The following is a 17,918-nucleotide window of genomic DNA, read 5'->3' on the forward strand; positions in this document are numbered from 1 at the left end:
TGTTTGGTTTACCAAGGAACAAAATATATTTACCTTGCTAGAGAGGGACCTTAAACAGTGTCTGGTTTTGACAGGTTTTTTTATTTAAGTTTTAGTTTAAACAGATTTACTGTAGGTAGAACATGGTGATTGTTTGGAATATTCACTTCACATGACTTTGTACTTTTATGATCAAGTAGTATCCACAAAGTAAAAGAGAAAAAAAAATTAAAACTTTAAGACAATCATTTACTAAGAAAAATGATTTTTATTTGGTTCATGTCTACATCTTATATTTCTAACAAGGGAACAGTTTACCAAAGATAGTAGCTTTAGTTCAATGCTGAAAAGATTTTTTTTAATTTTTGAAGCACTTTAAGAATTTTCAAAAATTTGGATTAAGGATTTTGCTGCCCTATTTAAGAATAACAAAGATTTCAAAGGGTTGTGAAATCATTTTTAGATCTTTCAAGCTAGAACAAAACAAAAAGAATAAATAGATGGGTCAGTATGCATTTTTTTGAGATATAACTATTCAAAATTTTGGCAGGAAGGATTTCTCAAGATTTTCCATAGGTTTTGTCTTAGTAGGTTTATCTATCAAAAATACTGAAGAAATTAAAAGGATTTAAAAAAAAACTTCCTAAATAAAATTTTAAGGTTTTTTTGAAATTATGAAAATAAATAAAATTTTAAGGCATGTTTCGAAATTATGAAAAGAAAAGATGTGGGCAAAAAATATTCATGCTATGAAATGGATAAAACCAGAAGGGTACGGAAATCTGATAAAAATGGCTGAACATCCTTAAGAGCATGATATGTATTTAAGAAGTCATTAAATTTTGTTTAAGATCACAAATCATCATCAGTTACCAAGTGATTTTATAAATTTTCAAAACACCATTTGAGAAATTGTTATATTTCCTAAAATTGAAGACGTATTTTAAAGGATATCTATATATGAAGTTGGCACATTCCAAGATAAAAATTTGACTTGATGCATACCTTATTCATATATTAAGAAACTCATTTATAACAGATTTCTATTTCTTTGTAGAGAAATTTTAAAAAGTCAAATCTATGTATATCAAAAAATAAAAATAATTCTTAAAATACATTGCAATTCATTCAATTGTCTATCACATAAGTTTTCTTCCTTTCATTAGGAATTCTTTGAATTGTCTTCCCTATGTGGGAACATCCTTATCTACACCTTTAATCATAGTCTTATCAGTATTTTAAATTATCATACAAAAAACATTGCAGTTATGTAACTGTCTGTGAATAATAGAGAGGCTTTCATGTCTTTGTCTCACTATCACAATGTTGTTCTCTTTGATAACATTTTATCTGAGTACTACTTCCCTGGCTTTATCAATCTCCAAGGAAATGGCAGAATTGTTTTAGACCCACCTGTTAACACCCTGGAAAAGTATATGTATTTTGTTTTGACACCTATTTCCAATATAAACATCCTAACCTTTTAATGGGTACATGTGTTGTAAGAAGGGATTAGACATAAAAACCGTCGGATGAGCTTTTATAGACTGTGTTTCCCTCACAAGGAAACAGGGGATTAGAAGAGAAATCATTACTTTTTCCTAGAGAATCTCTATATGATACTTAATCAGCTGGTAGTACAGAGGAAATGATGTGAAATGGTTCGAGTCATCTGAATAAACATACAATTTATTACAGCTCAGACATAATCCCTTGTCATCGCATTCCCCATCTTCTCTATATCTCTTTCTGAATTAAAAGCCTACATTGTAAAAACTCCCATTTAACAGTTAAAATTTCTGTAATTGGCTTGGAATCGGAGATCCTTTAAAATTACACATCATTCTCTGTAACTATACTAAAAAGTAAAGTTTTATCGAGGGGATTAACTTAATCCTTATTAGTTGAATTACAGAAAGTGAAGCCATGTAAACTGGATTAAGAAAAAAACAATGAAATTCCCCTCTGGGTTTGTCATGGTACAACTCAGCAATGCTTAATAATTGTATACATTACTTTTTGTTCCATAGGGATAATTTATTTATATAAAATATCAAATAAAAAAACATTGCTTTAAAAGTATGGCAAAGCTAGATCAATGACTTTTTTAACTTACTAATTAAAGTTATAAATTGTATAGCATAAATGTACTGATTTTTGCTGTACTTATTAACGCAATTTGATAATTTTCAAGCATTTTCGGGAGTATCTGTTTGCATTATGTTGAAAGTTACCAATGTCCATATTTGTGGATACTTATTTTTGTACATGATAACTGATCCCTAAAATTGTAAAAGCAGATCCACCGCCAACATAAGTCAAAATTATGGTACGCTTTTAAAAAGAGGGTTTGCTAGTTCTATTCAAAATTTCCTACTGTTTGTTTTATTTTCCATTGATTTAAAGAGGGCGGTGTGAGAACTTATACAATGGTTATTATCAGCTGTCAAAATAAACTTTCAGAACTGTAACTTGATACCATAGTATATCTATCTATCTATCTGCCTATCTATATAATTGGGGTGGGAATTTCAATTTTAGCACTGGTTTCAAGTATTGAGATACTAAAATACACAAATCTTTCATTTCTTGGTGCCTAAATTGATGTTTCTTCACTGAAACTGATGTGGCTACGGATTTTAAAAATATCTACATTTAAATATCTAAAATTAGACTAGCAAATATCTGGTAAGAAATAAAAAAATAAAATCCTATCACCTGCCCCATATTTTTATAAAGGTTGGATGAGGTTTACTTGGCCTAATTAGGAAATTAAAAATATATATAAAGAAAATTAGTACCATTCTTTCAATTAGTTTACTGAAATAAAATATCACATACACAAAAAAAAAAAAATAATAAAAAAAAAAAAATACAGTAATTTTTAAAGTATTATAAGTACATCAACACCATTTGAAATAGATGATGAATCTTATCATATTTGTTCCGTTTATGTATTTTTTTCCAAGCTTGCTGGGATTATAATTATTTCGTTTATAGAATTGAAATGAGAGAATGTGTGATATCTTGATGATAGTGTCAATTCAATTTGCCTATCCTATAACACAAAGGGAAGTAACTGTAGATCAAATGATGGTTAAGTAAGCCATATCAAGAACAACAACTCTTGTGTAATAATTTCAGTTATGAAGAGACAACTCTTTGAAAAATATGAGACATGTTTATACCTTTTTAATATTAGTATCATACTGAAAAAAAAGTTCTTTCAATGCTTGATAGCTTGATACCTATTGAATTATTTCATGAAGAATATATATTTATATTTTTAGACTATTTCATCATGAAAAACATAATGTCCCACAGCTCAAGACAGAAACAATAATAAAATATATTTAGATTTCTTTCTAAGCAACTTGATAACATGATTTTAATTTTTTGCTGGTCTTGTAACTTGAATTGATAGCAAAACAAGTACTATGTAATTGTATGTAATAATAAAAGAACATTTTCCTCATGTAGTAAACATACTTAACCAATTGTAATTTTTTAATTTTCAAGGAAAAGGGCTGCTTCTTTATTTCAGACATGAATTTCAAAGGTTTTCAATGATTATCAGTAGTTTTTAAGGATTAAAGTACAAAATGACAAATTGCAGATCTTGCAACATAGTTAAATTTTAGTTCTGATAATAATGCCAATGCAGAAATTGTTTTTTAATCATACGCATCAAACTTATTTAAGATCAGGCATAATTTTTATCAAATCAATCCCCCAGTTAGTATCAAACTATGAATGCACCTTTTACAACTTATTTATTTTTTTAGGGATTAATTAACTATGGGCCAAGGGAGGTAATTCAATTTGTTATTTAACTTCGAAAATGTTTCCTCCTATTGTTTTTTTTTAAATGCTGTCCTGGCCTTATCCAAACTCGGAGCACCACAAATGAAATTCCTGGCCTTATCCTGTTTTTAAGGTTGTGTGGTAATACTGCAAGAAAGAGTATGCAACAGTAAAAAATATTCAATTTCATCCGAAGGAATGTAAAAAAAAAAAATTCTGTATCTCTTCTCATTAAAATTGTAACTTAACCCTGTGATCTAAAACAAGAAATGGTGGCAATGTTTTGTGGTGAATCATCTTTCATGAAACTACCCAATGGATTCCGATATACTTTGGTTACAATCCATTTAATATTCCTGGAAAGAATCTTGCAGCAAGACTGCATGCAGAAAAAAGTCTCACAATACCCCAACAAGCAAACATATGCACTCTTAAATAAGTTCAGTCCCTATACCCAAAAAGTGGTTTCCCATGACAAATTTCTGTGAAATTGATCCCATCCGGAACATTTATAGCCACTTGCTATTCCCATTAACCAAAGATTAAAAGAAATCATGGAAAAAAATTGATGGGCTATCCAGATGACAACATGCAGTGACAGAAGGACAGTCAGACAGGTAAGAAACAATAAACCCTGACAACTGGTTAAGAATTGATATTGTGAAGACAACCATACACTTACAGTATGTTTAGCTGCATCTGCCTTCTAATCAAAGCATTTCTTTTGTTGACTAGCAAAAACCATTGCTGCATTAATTTCTCCTCCAAATTTTTGTTATTACCTGAAAATCAGATATCAAGCTAATTTTAACAAAAAATAACTATATCTGGTGTTGCAAAATACATATAAATTCAAAAAAGTATTTGCCACCTATCTTTGAGAAAATAATGTAGTCCAACCAGCACAATGGTTTAAGGACATCTCCCAAAAATTAAATTGTTTAAATCCAGTGAAATCATGATCCAGCATCACAACGTTTACATTGGTCAAATCAGCCTTGATTCTGTTTTAAACAAGGCAATGTTTCCATTGATTTTGATTTAACTAAAGACCTACTGTGCTGACAAACTTGAGTCTAAAATCTAAAACTGCAAATCATTTGGTTTTCAAATTTTAGGGAAAGTACCTATGTGTCAACACAGAATTTTAAATATTTTGAAAATCTGTCACTTCGATCTTTTTTGTAAACATTGTGTTGGTTTCAAATAAAGATGACAGATTTATAATTTCATCTTCTCAAAAAGAATGAACAAGTTCTCAATTAAGCAAGTTAATTTTAAGTACTGATGTTTAGGGATATGCATAACAAATAACAAGAACGATAACTCTGTCTGAACTGTTTAAAAAAATTGCTGATTAAATCAACAACAGAATTGAACTGACTCAAGTATAGTAAACATTGCTTCATACACTGATGGACTATCTTCATGGACATAAACTAAGCCCAAGACAGAACTTGCCCTCTTCCTTTTTCACGTAAAAGTTAAATGAAGGTATTTGTAACTAGAAAAATGCGTAATTTCAAATGGAATAGTGTACCAAATTTCATGATAATAAGACCTGTTCTATATGTAAAAAAATATCAGACAAATAAATACATTTAAGACAAACCTATGGGATGCTTAAAATTGAATATTTCCTATTTGCTTTTAAACTTCAATGATGTGACATGACAAAAAAACATATTACTAAATACCATTCATGGCTTTTCTGAGTTTTTCCTCCAATTTTCCTGCCTCATCATCAATCTGCTTTTGTTCTCTTTCTAAAGCATCCATCTCAGCCAAAACATACTGGTTTGTACTCTGAAAGTTCTATAAATAGATCAAAAACCTTTTTTTTTTGTTCATACTCTGAAATTTATACACCAAAATAAATGATAAGAAAATTTTGAACAAGCCTGAACGAGAGAGTGGAGACTTTGTTTAAATCAAGAATAGGCTGAAAGAAAATTGGTTTGTCCCATGAAATCTACAAAAATCTTGGCAAATGTAAAATGGCAGAAACTCTCACAAGAGTTTACAACCCAGTGGTTAAAAAGTCAAATCATTTTAATCACTTGCTTAGTATTGGAGAAAATTTGTTTTCATAAAGACTGAGAAAAAAAAAAAAAAACAAAAACAAAAAACATAAGACAGATCTGTTCCCGATATTGACCTTATAAAGAGATTACCAGGTTAGCCTTGTGGGCTGACCTAAATAATGTACTCTTTTGTTGTGTTTATAATATTATAACACATGCAACAGACTTAAAAAACGCAGTAATGAAAACTTGCATTATGGAGCTTTAAACAGTATTGATCTTAGATTATTCACAAAATCAAAAATAAAATTCACAATTTTTAAATTAACTAAGCTGCAATCATTTTTTTCAATGCACACAATAATTTCTGAACATGCAATAATTAAACTAAAAGCTGTATACCAAAATAACTTAGCTGGGTCTTTATTTTTTAATAACACAATAACTTGTTTTTCTTAACCTTCAGTTAATTAAAAAAAAAACTGTGAGCTATAAAAAACAAAATTGCATAGAAGGATTTTTTTTTGTTTCTTACTAAAATCAAATTCCACTACTGAGCATACATGTACCTATATCTAAGCTTCTGTCAAAATATCAATTGGTTCTGATATAAAGTTGAAGGTGAGAAAAATGTAATGAAAAAGTTGTGGACAAATGAATGGAAGGAAGGAAGAATGGACTGATGAATGGATCACCAGGAGTACATCAACAAATTAATAACCACTTTTTCCTTCGTAAAATCTGGTTACAAGAGCTTTTACCATCAATAAACAGCTTTCTTAAAACAGTTCTAGACTCCAGGTTTGTTTTTTTTTTCAAATAAGCTAACCACTAACCACTAACCACTAACCTCATTTCTAATTAGAATGTCTTGATCAGGTGATTCAGGACTTACACTTCCATCTTCTAAATCAAAATAAAAATGTCAGAAACAGAATTAAAACATATCCTTCTTTTAAAATGCCATTGGCACTTTAAGAAATATAGGTAACACCAATTAATAATTGGGTTCTTAAATAAATAAATATACTCAAACTTTCAGTTCCGGTACTCAAAATAAAAACATATCATAAGTAATCCCAATCAAGCACCTAGCATTATATGGGGCAACTATTTCCCTGTAACTGTGTATAATGTTGTTTTGGGATCAGCTGCAGCCTGCCCTGTGGTGTGAGGGTTTCCACATCATTCAGTGAAAACCCAAGGGTGGCCTTGAGTTGACATTTTTTCCTCCCAGTTTGGTTGTTGTCTCTTTGACATATTCACCATCATTCTCTATATTAACTTAATTATATCATTTTCTGATTTATAGTCTTCACTTCAAGTATACAGAATACTCCTCAGAGTCTATTGAAGTAAATATTATCATGATCTGTTCAATTCTTTGATAAAAATCAACCTTAAAATAAGTTGATCCTGATGTTAAAGAAGTTAAAAACCTTCAGTGAAGTAAGTCCCAATCATGACCTTCTATCTGTAGTTAACCTGAAGATATTGGTTTGAATCTTTATAGCAATTTAAAAAAGAGTTCTACCGATTTCTATACAAATCTAACTATGCAACTAAATAAGGGAAAAATTACTAACTTTCTTTTAAGAAATCCATACTATAAGATATCCTGACATCAGCTGGAATAACCTTTCTCTTTTCTTCTGTATTCATGGTAGCTTTGCCGTCCTGAAACATACACAACTTATGCATAATGGAGTTTACTCTGCATTCTCTATAATTTGGTTGTTTTTATCTATTTTTGGATGCCTAGATATTTAAGACCATTATCACACCATGGACAATGTGATACGAACAAGTGATATAATAAATGGCCATTGTGATTGGTTGTTGTATGGTTGTGATGCATTAAAAAAAATATCTGTTTGGTCAAAAGTGACAATGTGACATTTCTTGCTTTGTTCTCCGGTATCAACTGATGATGAAGGGTAATAACAAAATTACGTAACTGATTAAATCTAGGCAGTAGTCAAAAGGAATAATCTGGTATAAGGAGACTTCCACAGATGTCTGGTTTAGACAGGTTTCCACTTTCCAAGGTTAGGTTTAAACAGGTTTCACTGTACAATCAGAGACCACACAATTCTAAAACTATAACTGTACCTGTGGAGATGGAGTTTTATCTTTGGAAAACTGCGTTTTTAAATCAGGTTTCTTCAAACTCAATCTCTTCAATTTACTGTCACCTTTCAAGCTTCCCTCTAACGATGATGTCACTGATGACTCTGTAAAACAGTTAAGGTACATTCAACACCAAATTCAGAAAGAGGTTAAAAAGGAAAAGTTAAATCCTTTTTCTTGAAGTCACACCAGTTTTAAAGAAAACATTATTTTTGTCACCAAGATATGAAAGATTTGTGTGTTAAAGTACCTAAATACTGGAAACTGATGTGAAAAAATTCTAATTTAGAAATTCCTGCCCAAATTTTAAAAATTTTTGTTGATTTTTTAGGGCTGGATGGGATGAAAATTGACTAAATAATTTTTTTGCCTAATTATGAAGCCAACAGCTAATACATTAGTTGGTTAACAAAAAGTCTGTACATTTTAAGGTTTCATTAAATAACCTCGATGTTGAAAAAAGCTACCATAAAAACCCTCACATCATATCACCAAAAATTGCATATCGTTACACATTCTACAAGTAGTTTAAAAGATTGATAGATTGTACTTTAATATCCTATGGCAGACAATTCACACATGCCAGGATGAGAAAGTTGATCAGCTGAATACTAGTCATGCCAAGACAGATTGTTTAAGGAGGCAGACCTAGTGTAAGGAACATAACTCATAAAGTCAGGGATACATTTGCATCATATTCAATTTCACCAAAGCCTTTCAAGCTTTCATTTGAAACAGAATAAAATTAATCCAAGTTACTTTGATGCTTACATGAGGTTGATGTAAAATGCTTATAACCAACGTTCCAATGATTTGTAAGAGTTGTGTCCCTTACCTTAGGTCTACCTCCTTAAAGTGCTTCATTTCCATGGGTCTATTACATCAATATCTTTATCTGGATAGTTATATTGCTTCCATGTCTAATATTTAACATTTGAAGTATTTCATTATTTAATGAAGACAACAAAACTTGTGGTATAAAAATGTAGGCTTAAACCTGTGTGTTTAGTCTCTGGCATAAGAGCAACATTTAATGTAAAGAGAAACAAAAAATGGTTCTTTAAGATACAAAACAGTTCAGCATTTTTATAAGACATTAAAAGAGAAGACCATGTTAATGTGCAAGTCATAAATATCGAAACTAATCTGTTAAACGTTCGTGAAAATTATACTGAAACAAAATAATTTCCTTGTCTTAACTAATTAATTGCGATTTATAATAAGGGAATTTGAATTTCCCGCGACTATGGGTGCCACCATGGTCGTTTGAGCTGTGACGTCATGAAGTCGGTTTGTAAAGTGAAAGTAAATAGGTAATTATGATGTCCAAAAAAATCACAAATTTGGGACTTTCCCCTATAATATCAACCCAAAATAAACAGAAAAAGAGATTGAGGCACAACATGTAAGCAAATGTCAGACAACATTGACGAACAACAGAATTTGCAGCCAGAAGACTAGTATGTTTGAGGAAAAACTTATGGCTACTTCCGAAGAATGTTCAAGTAGCCGGTCAAAAAACTTTCAGAATATTTCCCTTTTATCATTCTGGCAATTGTGAGCTTGACAAGACAACATGTTTTGGTGATTAGAAAAACATGATCGTAGAAATATTTACGGAATATTCTTTGTTTACATATTATTTGCAGTACTTGTATCAGTACCAAACCGACTTAGTGACGTCACAAGCCAATTGGAAGCTATCGGTAAAAATCAATTAAATCTGCTTATGATCTTCCTTTAGATAGGAGAGTTCTGCAAGATGGCGATCCACATATATTTCAAAGATTTCGAACTTTGCATAGCCTTGAGCATTTTATAAAAGTGCATTTTGCATTAAAAGTTATTTATTTTTGTGTACATGGGTAAGATTTATCATAAAAGCCTAACTTAATACAAAGGTGGTCTTTCCCTTTAAGGAAATACAGCACAGAACACAGTTTAAGCAAGTATGGATACACCATTCAAGTTTGTTACATCTTGAATTTTGATTATGATTAGATATTTGACATAGGATAAAAATTCAGTCAGAACTGAAGTGGCCCTGTTTTGCACTTTATTCCTAATTTGTTCCAGTCACAACCTCAAAAATCAATGACAACCTTCCTTAAGGGGTATGGTACTTTGTGGTATACAATTTCAAAGAGATCCATTCCCTTATACACAAGTTATGATATAAATATAAAGAAAATGCATGTTTCTGACCTTTTTTAGCCCTTGGTTTCTTTTTGGTTCATGTAATAACCCCTACAATTAATCCCTGCCTTTCTTCAGTGGTATGACACAATGTAGTACAATTTCAAAGAAATCCATTTACTTATGGTCAAGTTATTGTCCAGACATCAGGAAAATGTTTGCTTCTGGTCCCTTTTTTCCCTAACTCCTAACAGTCTTTACCCCAAAATCAGCCCAGTCTGATCTTTGTGATATGCAATATTGTAGAACAACATCATTAACATCCATATGTTTTACTAGAGTCATTTTGTTAAATTCTATGAAATGCTTGTTTTAGCATCTTTTTAGGCCCTAATTCCAAAGCCCCAAAATCAATAGCAACCTTCCCCTGACAACAGCCTCATACCATTATACAACTGATAATTATTTTGAAGTTGTATGGAAAGTTATACTGCATCATATGGCCGAACTTATGAACTTCCTTTTCTTTCTAATTCAAAACTGTATACTCAAACTGTAAATGTTAAGCAAGAATTTTTATCAAGAACTCCTTATCAAAGAAATACAGAACCCTCACCAATTGCACAAGTTGCCTTCATACGAGGAAGTACTTGAATGAAAAGAACAAAATACTGTTAGTCGTTCTTTAGAAATATGCCAGACTGAAGATGAAAGGATGCTTATGAAAAGATCTATGTAATCATCATATATCATTAAATAATGTTTATCTTGTGGCTGTCAGATCTTAGAGGAAGTTGATTTTTAAAAAAAGATTATGTCCAAATAAGCCATTTCAAAATATCTGCTATAAAGAAAAGATAACTCATCAAATGGAAGAACTCATATCTGCCACAAATAAGGATTTCAGTGATACATCAACTCACGGTTTTAGCATGCTCAGGTTATAAAAGGCAGCATAGAAGTAGGCTATAGTAAAGTAAGCTAAGGTTTCAATGGAAGCAAATAATCAAAGTGTTAGATGGAAATATCATGCAAACAAACATACCATGCCTAGCTTTGAAAAGCTGTGAGGAGGCAGTTATCCGCCTGGCTTTTGTAGGCTTGACTGTCATAACAACATCAAATTAATGTAAATAAAGGGAAACTTATCATAACAAACAAAAGCAAATAAATATCAAAGTAAGAAGAAATTCATAAGACTAAAACTGAAATTACAGCCAATAATATAGTTCACTTCAAGGAATAAATTTAATCTGACAATCAATTGATGAGCTTTTTAGGACAATTGATATAAAGATTTAAAACTTTTAAAGCAAACTTAAAATACCTTTGAAATGATAGCAAATTCAAAAGTCCTTGTCATTTGTTCAGTAACTATAGTAACTACTTAAAATACTTCATTAGGTAATAGCCATTCAGTCAAAAGACCAACTCTATTCCCTGAAGTTAATTATAATATTCGCCGTAAAAGACCACTTTAAGCAAAATTACAAAAAAGCAGTGCATACCGTTAAAGAGTTGTTACAAACTTAGCCAAGACTTGTTTTATATATGGAGTAACTCAAATAGCATGCACGAACAGATGAAACTTTGCATTTTACTAAAATAAAGACTAATAGACAACTTAATTCAAGTTCCCTTGTGTTTACGATGAAATAAAACAAAAAGAAATACTAATGAACTAAAAAGTGAAAAAAAAATAAGATGTAATATAGACATAATCAGGTAAGCCAGTGTAGTACCTGCATTGTTTGAAGATTTGGGCCTTTGTGATGTTGATATCGAAGGATTGCCTGTAGACATTTGTGGCTTGCCTATACTAGCTCTTGTTTCTTCGATTAACTGTCGAGCTCTCTCCTTCAATCTCTGTTTTTTGTCTTCCTCCTCCTGTCAATAACAACATTGTGATGAGTTAGTACTGCATTATTTACATCATCAGTATCATTTAGAGATATTAGATTTAGAGAATTTAGAGAGCTTCTTAATAGGAATAGAGCATCAGTAATGTAGATGCTCTGAAACATGAATGTCTAAAAATAGTTCTGAAAGAAATGATGTATGCAGGTAGGAAGTGACTGCTTGAACTTTCAACGAAAACACAGAGGGTGCTTTATAGGCAGTCTCGCATATGTGGGCTGGAAAGTCAGTCATGTAACAAAGAGCAGTGCATAATGTCAATAATTTGTGTGCAAATAGCTCTGTCCCTCATAGGCAAAGCCAAAATCCTATTATATTAAATGGCAATTTTTATCAATCTTAAATATTTACCAATATTCCTGAATGTAGCAAAATAGTTGAGAACAAGCATTTAATCAAAGGGCTAACATTATATATATCAATAACTGACATGTATATAATTAGCCCTTTTTAATACATATCATTGGTTTGTAATCTTATTCTTGTTTATATTTACTTTGTAAAAAGCAGCAGCTAAGCAACAACAAAAAATAATAAAAAGCTGCACTATGAGCACATGATACATCTGTCCTCACCTGGAAGCAAACTGTGTTACAGCAATAACTCAAGTTCCAGGTATGTAAATTTTAAATACATTATGTATTTTATAGAGATTCTCAAGTTATTGTGCCAGATGTAAACAGAGACGGACTGACAGACATACATTTGTATACCATAATACATTCATCTTAAAATGGACATATAAAAAAACCTAGAATCTGTGGAGCCTAAAATGGCTTAACTCAAAATGTCACCTGACTAATGGTACTTTGTTCCTTCGATTTCCTGTTGTTACCAGTTTCTACTACAGCGTCTTGTTTAGCTTTCTCTAACAACATTTTTGCTCTTTCTTTCAGTTCTTCATGTCTAGCCTTATTGTTAACTGGTTCTGTTGTTTTCTTTGTTTTTCTAGGAATCTTTTCAACAACTGGACTTTTCCTAAATATAAACTTAATAAATGACTACATTTACTTGTAAAACAGATTTAACACAATCTCATTTTATCACTAAAAGCATTAAATTAAGACAGCATTAAGTATTATCTATCTTTTGTGGAATTCAACTACTTTTTAAAATTATGTAGTTTGACAAATTTCCACAATTAGATATAAACAATTACGTTCAAATTGTTATATTTTTAGGGTCAAATTTGGTAGCTGCTAAGGAGTGGTCATTGCTATGGTAACTGTGAAAATATTTTTCATTTTTTTTATTTTATCTATTGTTTTTCCATTACATCCAACATACTGAAAGTCAATTTGGTTCAAATATCTGACATCAATAAATCACCCACTGCATGATTTTTAGGCAGACTTGTACTTAAACAGATGTTCATTCATATGGTACATGTAAATTTATTGAGGTATCAAAACTTAGTCATGGTGAAATGTGTCTGACTAAAAGAAATTGGAAACAAAATTTCATTCCATCAGCAGAAATTTTAACATTTCCTTGTTGAACTTTCTTTTCTTCTGGCTTAAAAATTTTAATAAAATTTATGGTGAGATAAACTACATTGTTGGTACAAACATGATAAAAGTGCACTAACTTAACAGAAACTTGATAAACAAATTAAGTTTGATCTGGTAAAAATGCACATAACAGCAACACATTTTCCTGCAGTCTAAGTCTTATCTATATATCAATTTTAAGTAATAAATCATGATCAGATGGAGATCAGATAAAACTGATAAATTCTAAAATTATAGAATTTTGTTGGATAGAGTACTTCATTTGGAAAACCAAATCAGACTGAGAGATTCTGAAGTTATACATACTCTCAGAGACTCTGGATGGGTTACTCCCATCGAAAAACTCAATCGGACTGATAGATCCAGAAGTAACACTTACTCTCTGGATGGAGTACTCTCTCATTAAAAAACCCTATCAGACTGATAGATCATGAAGTAATACTTACTCTCTGGATGGAGTACTCTCTCAGAAAACCCAATCAGACAGATAGATCATGAAGTAATACTTACTCTCTGGATGGAGTACTCTCTTTGGAAGAACCAATCGGACTGATAGATCCAGAAGTAATACTACTCGTTAACGAATCACTACGTAGTACCCAGACTTCTCCATCATCACCATCTTCCACTTTTTCCTCATCATCAGAATCAAATGGATTACTTAACTGATTTCTTGTCATTAACTTTGATTTCTCCCCTTTACTTTCACTTTGTGTCTCCTCCTTACTTTCACTTTGTGTCTGCTCTTTACTTTCATTTTGTGCCTGAGGAACTGATTTATTAATATCACATGTTACTATTTCTGTTTTAGAACTTTTAACATCACCGTTCACCACTGGCACTTTATCACGAGCAGGGCTTTGCTTTTTAGGAGATTCATGAGAGTTTTCACTCAACTTATCCAATGAACTTGAAAGACTACTAGTTGTGAAAGATAATGAATCAGGAGTTCCAGGTGTAGTCTCTCGACTTTTCGACTTTCTAGTTTTCTCATCATTAGTTTGGGGAACATTTTCTTTTGATTGCTTCCCTAAATCTATCACTTCATCACCATACATTTCTCGTGAAATCTGCATTTCTAATTTAACGTCTTTTTCACTAAGAGTATATGTACTTTCTCGTATATTTGTCCCTATTTGTTGGACCTCTAAAGTTTGTCCAGTAAAGTATGCCCTTAATTGATGTAAATAAGTCATCACAGATAGTTTATCTGGAACTTTCAACAGTACCATATCTGATGGTTCTATTACTCTAGGGATGCCAAGTTTAGCTGCTGCATCAAATGCCTGAAATAATTACATATATTAAGGAGGTAGACCTAGGGTAAGGCACATAACTCATGAAGTCAGTGATATGTTTGTAAAATATTCAATTTCACCAAAGGTTTCCAAGCTTTCATTTGAAACAGAATGAAATCAGTCCAAGTTACTTTGATGCTTACATGAGATTGATGTAAACTGCTGAATACAAATGTTCCAATGATTTGTAAGAGTTGTGTTCCTTACCTCCTTATAATGGTTAATTTCTGGGAACAGAATTTGTCTTCTTTTGATTAAATGACCATTACCTGATGTTTGTCATCAGGAAGTTAACTGGAAAATTGAGAAGGAGACTTAAACTTTCTATCAGACATTGAATCAAATACCTATAGAATGATAGAAAGTTTAAATCTCCTTCTCAATTGTTCAGTTAATTACTGATGACATTTCATCAGATAATCAAATCATTCAAGGGAAAAACTAACTCAATTACGTGAAGTTAACTATGTTACTCACTACAAGTTTTAAGCAATTCCAAAGATGATCACAAAAATCTTCGATTACTGGTAACTGTTATAAATTATTTAATTTTTTTTTAATAGTAAAGTAAGTAGCCAAGACATAACAGAGAGGTGACAATTTTGATTTTAGGTCATTTTCAAGTAATTTCATCAGTTCATCATTGTTGGTTACATAAAAAGAATCTTGCCTTTCTCATATATAATGTAACGGTAAGTGCAATACTATAAATCTAGAAATTTTTATTTTGTGAAAGTATTATTGTTTTTGGGTAACAATTTTTGTGGTTTTCATTAACCATGAAATTTGGTTCCCAACCAAAAAGGAAAATTTCCATTCATGTGTCTGATAGTGTTTCATATCCACAAATTCAAGAATCCACGAACTGATAATTTTTCCCTGAACCAAAAAATTGGTAATAGCGAATTAAAGAACTTTCACAGTATTGCCTAGAGACATAACACTACAATAATTCTCAGGCTTGTGCTTATTTTCAAATACGATCAGCAAATTATGAAAACCTTATCATTTATAAAAGACGGATACAATTATTAGCTAATTTTCTGGCAAATACATATATTTCTAAAGGCGCATTTAGAAAATTCTAAATGCATAAAAATCAAAATTTCCTACCATTACTTTTTTTTTTACTTTGGTTTTACTTTCATACAATGTCAAAGAATCTAATTATATAATAAAAATAAAGATCAAATTTATGTCTCAGAATGCTTGCTAGAATTTTCTATACTGGGTACTTACAATTCTATTATTAACTTTCATGTCATGTGGATTCAGAGATCGGAAATCACTGAAAATAAAATGAAACTTGTGAATTAGTATATAAACATATGAACATTGCGGATTAGATCATTCCCTTTTATTGATTTTCAGTGTAAAGAAAAATCCAAATAAATAAGGCCTGCTAGGGATACCCCCACTCATACAGGAAGTTCATATTGGACAACACCCAAAATTGCTTACAACATATGTCTCATCCATACAAAGTTTCACATCAAATTTGAAATCAATCCATCCACTGGAAGCCAAGAAAACTGCTACAAATTTGTATGGATGGATGAATGGATAGACTGAATGGCTGACAGACAAAGGGATTCAAATATTCCATCCACTCATTGTGTGGGATATAATGAGAAAATTTCCTTGGCAAGGACTGATACTGTAAATAAATCTTAATGTAACTAACTAATACAATTAACAAACTTAATCAGCATGCACCCATACCCAATGGCTGCTCATTGCTGGAAGAGTTGTGAAAATTCCTGATAGAAAAATTATAAAAACTAAAAGTACTTACATCAGATCTGGTCTAAAGTGAGAAATTATTGCACAAAATGCCATCCCATTTCTCCATGATGTGGTCAAGTTAGTGATTTTGACACCTTTAAATCCTTTAGTAACTTCTTTACACCATTCTATCAAACTCAGTGTTGAATCACTAGCCTTGTGGGTTGGAGATCCCACCTAATCAAACAAAGACAAATTAATAGAATTATATTTACATGATAGTGATTTTGCAATGAAATTAGAATCTTATAAAACAGTTTAAATACTAGAAAAACAGGAGAAAGAGAGTGAAATTACCAAATTTATTTCACAGTGTGAATTATCAAAATTTATTTCACTGGGAACATTCGATAAACATTCGATAAAACACTGCTATCTATATAATAATAAAGATTCTGTGACAGTTTCGTTATATTTTATTCAGTGTTGTACGAGGAGAAATGGGTAAGAGATGGGGACACCTCTGCATAATATAAGTATAGCAGGAAATTTGGACAGGAGGACCGACACCCCAATCACTACATACCCCCACTTAGTTAGTAGGGGTGTAAAAACATTTTGGTCGAAATAATGATTAAACAGTATTACAATTCAGTTATTTCATGATTCCAGTGAGCAATTCAATTTACCAAATTTCTTAATTCAACTTTAAAAAAATGGTTTTTAGATTGAACTAGAAAAAAGCTCACTTGATGATACCCCTACTTCCCTCGACTGAAACCAAATAGAATACCATATAAGTGATTTTAGGTGCACAATGGCAACAAGTTATAAAAAAATTTGTAAAAGGTTTCATCGAATTCCATTCAGCAGTTTCAGAGGAATTGCAGATGAAAAGAGGGTCCACTCCCTTGGTCAACAAATGACAAAGTCCATATTTTGCATCAGAAAACCGCAAAAGTCATTCAGATGGAAAAACAAAATAAGAAGTGCACAATAGCATCATGTAATGAAAAACCTGTAAAATTTTCATCAAATTTCATTCCACAGTTTCAGAGGAGTTGCTTATTAGAAGAAGGTCAACCTTGGTCGACATGACAAAGTCTATATTTTGCAGCCCAAAAATTATTCAGATGGAAAAACAAAACATAAGGTGAACAATGTCCTCATGTAATAAAAAATCTGTGAAATTTTCACATCAAATTCCATTTTGCAGTTTGAGAGATATTGCAGATGGGAATAGAGGATAGACAAACGGACAAATGATTGGACATCATGATCACTATATATCTACTGCTTTTCAAGAAAAAAAGATAAATCTGATTGAAATAATTTTCTATATGATGGACTAAGTGTTAAATAAAAAAGGAGTAGAAACACTACACCATAATATT

At 31.3% G+C, this 17,918-nt stretch overlaps 1 protein-coding gene across 4 annotated transcripts in view; it reads right to left on the reverse strand.

Moving 5' to 3' along the window:
* LOC148626185 (EH domain-binding protein 1-like) overlaps window positions 1-17,918 on the reverse strand; it is a 70,566-nt gene that overhangs the window by 32,980 nt on the left and 19,668 nt on the right. For 2 of the 4 annotated variants that reach the window (XM_088569952.1, XM_088569950.1), the window contains exons 9-19: window positions 16,595-16,761; window positions 16,039-16,087; window positions 14,012-14,787; window positions 12,785-12,968; window positions 11,816-11,960; window positions 11,119-11,178; window positions 7,920-8,041; window positions 7,394-7,484; window positions 6,658-6,713; window positions 5,481-5,598; window positions 4,466-4,565 (exon numbers count right to left, since the gene is read on the reverse strand). In XM_088569952.1, coding sequence (XP_088426078.1) covers window positions 4,466-4,565; window positions 5,481-5,598; window positions 6,658-6,713; window positions 7,394-7,484; window positions 7,920-8,041; window positions 11,119-11,178; window positions 11,816-11,960; window positions 12,785-12,968; window positions 14,012-14,787; window positions 16,039-16,087; window positions 16,595-16,761 — 1,868 coding nt within the window. The remainder of the gene's footprint in view (window positions 1-4,465; window positions 4,566-5,480; window positions 5,599-6,657; window positions 6,714-7,393; window positions 7,485-7,919; window positions 8,042-11,118; window positions 11,179-11,815; window positions 11,961-12,784; window positions 12,969-14,011; window positions 14,788-16,038; window positions 16,088-16,594; window positions 16,762-17,918) is intronic. The other 2 variants (XM_088569953.1, XM_088569951.1) reach the window with 1 other exon arrangement.

This window comes from Perna viridis, chromosome 2 (assembly GCF_037379345.1).
Source record: "Perna viridis isolate PV_CMFRI_1.1 ecotype Kerala chromosome 2, ASM3737934v1, whole genome shotgun sequence".
In the NCBI taxonomy this organism is placed as follows: Eukaryota; Metazoa; Mollusca; class Bivalvia; order Mytilida; family Mytilidae; genus Perna; species Perna viridis.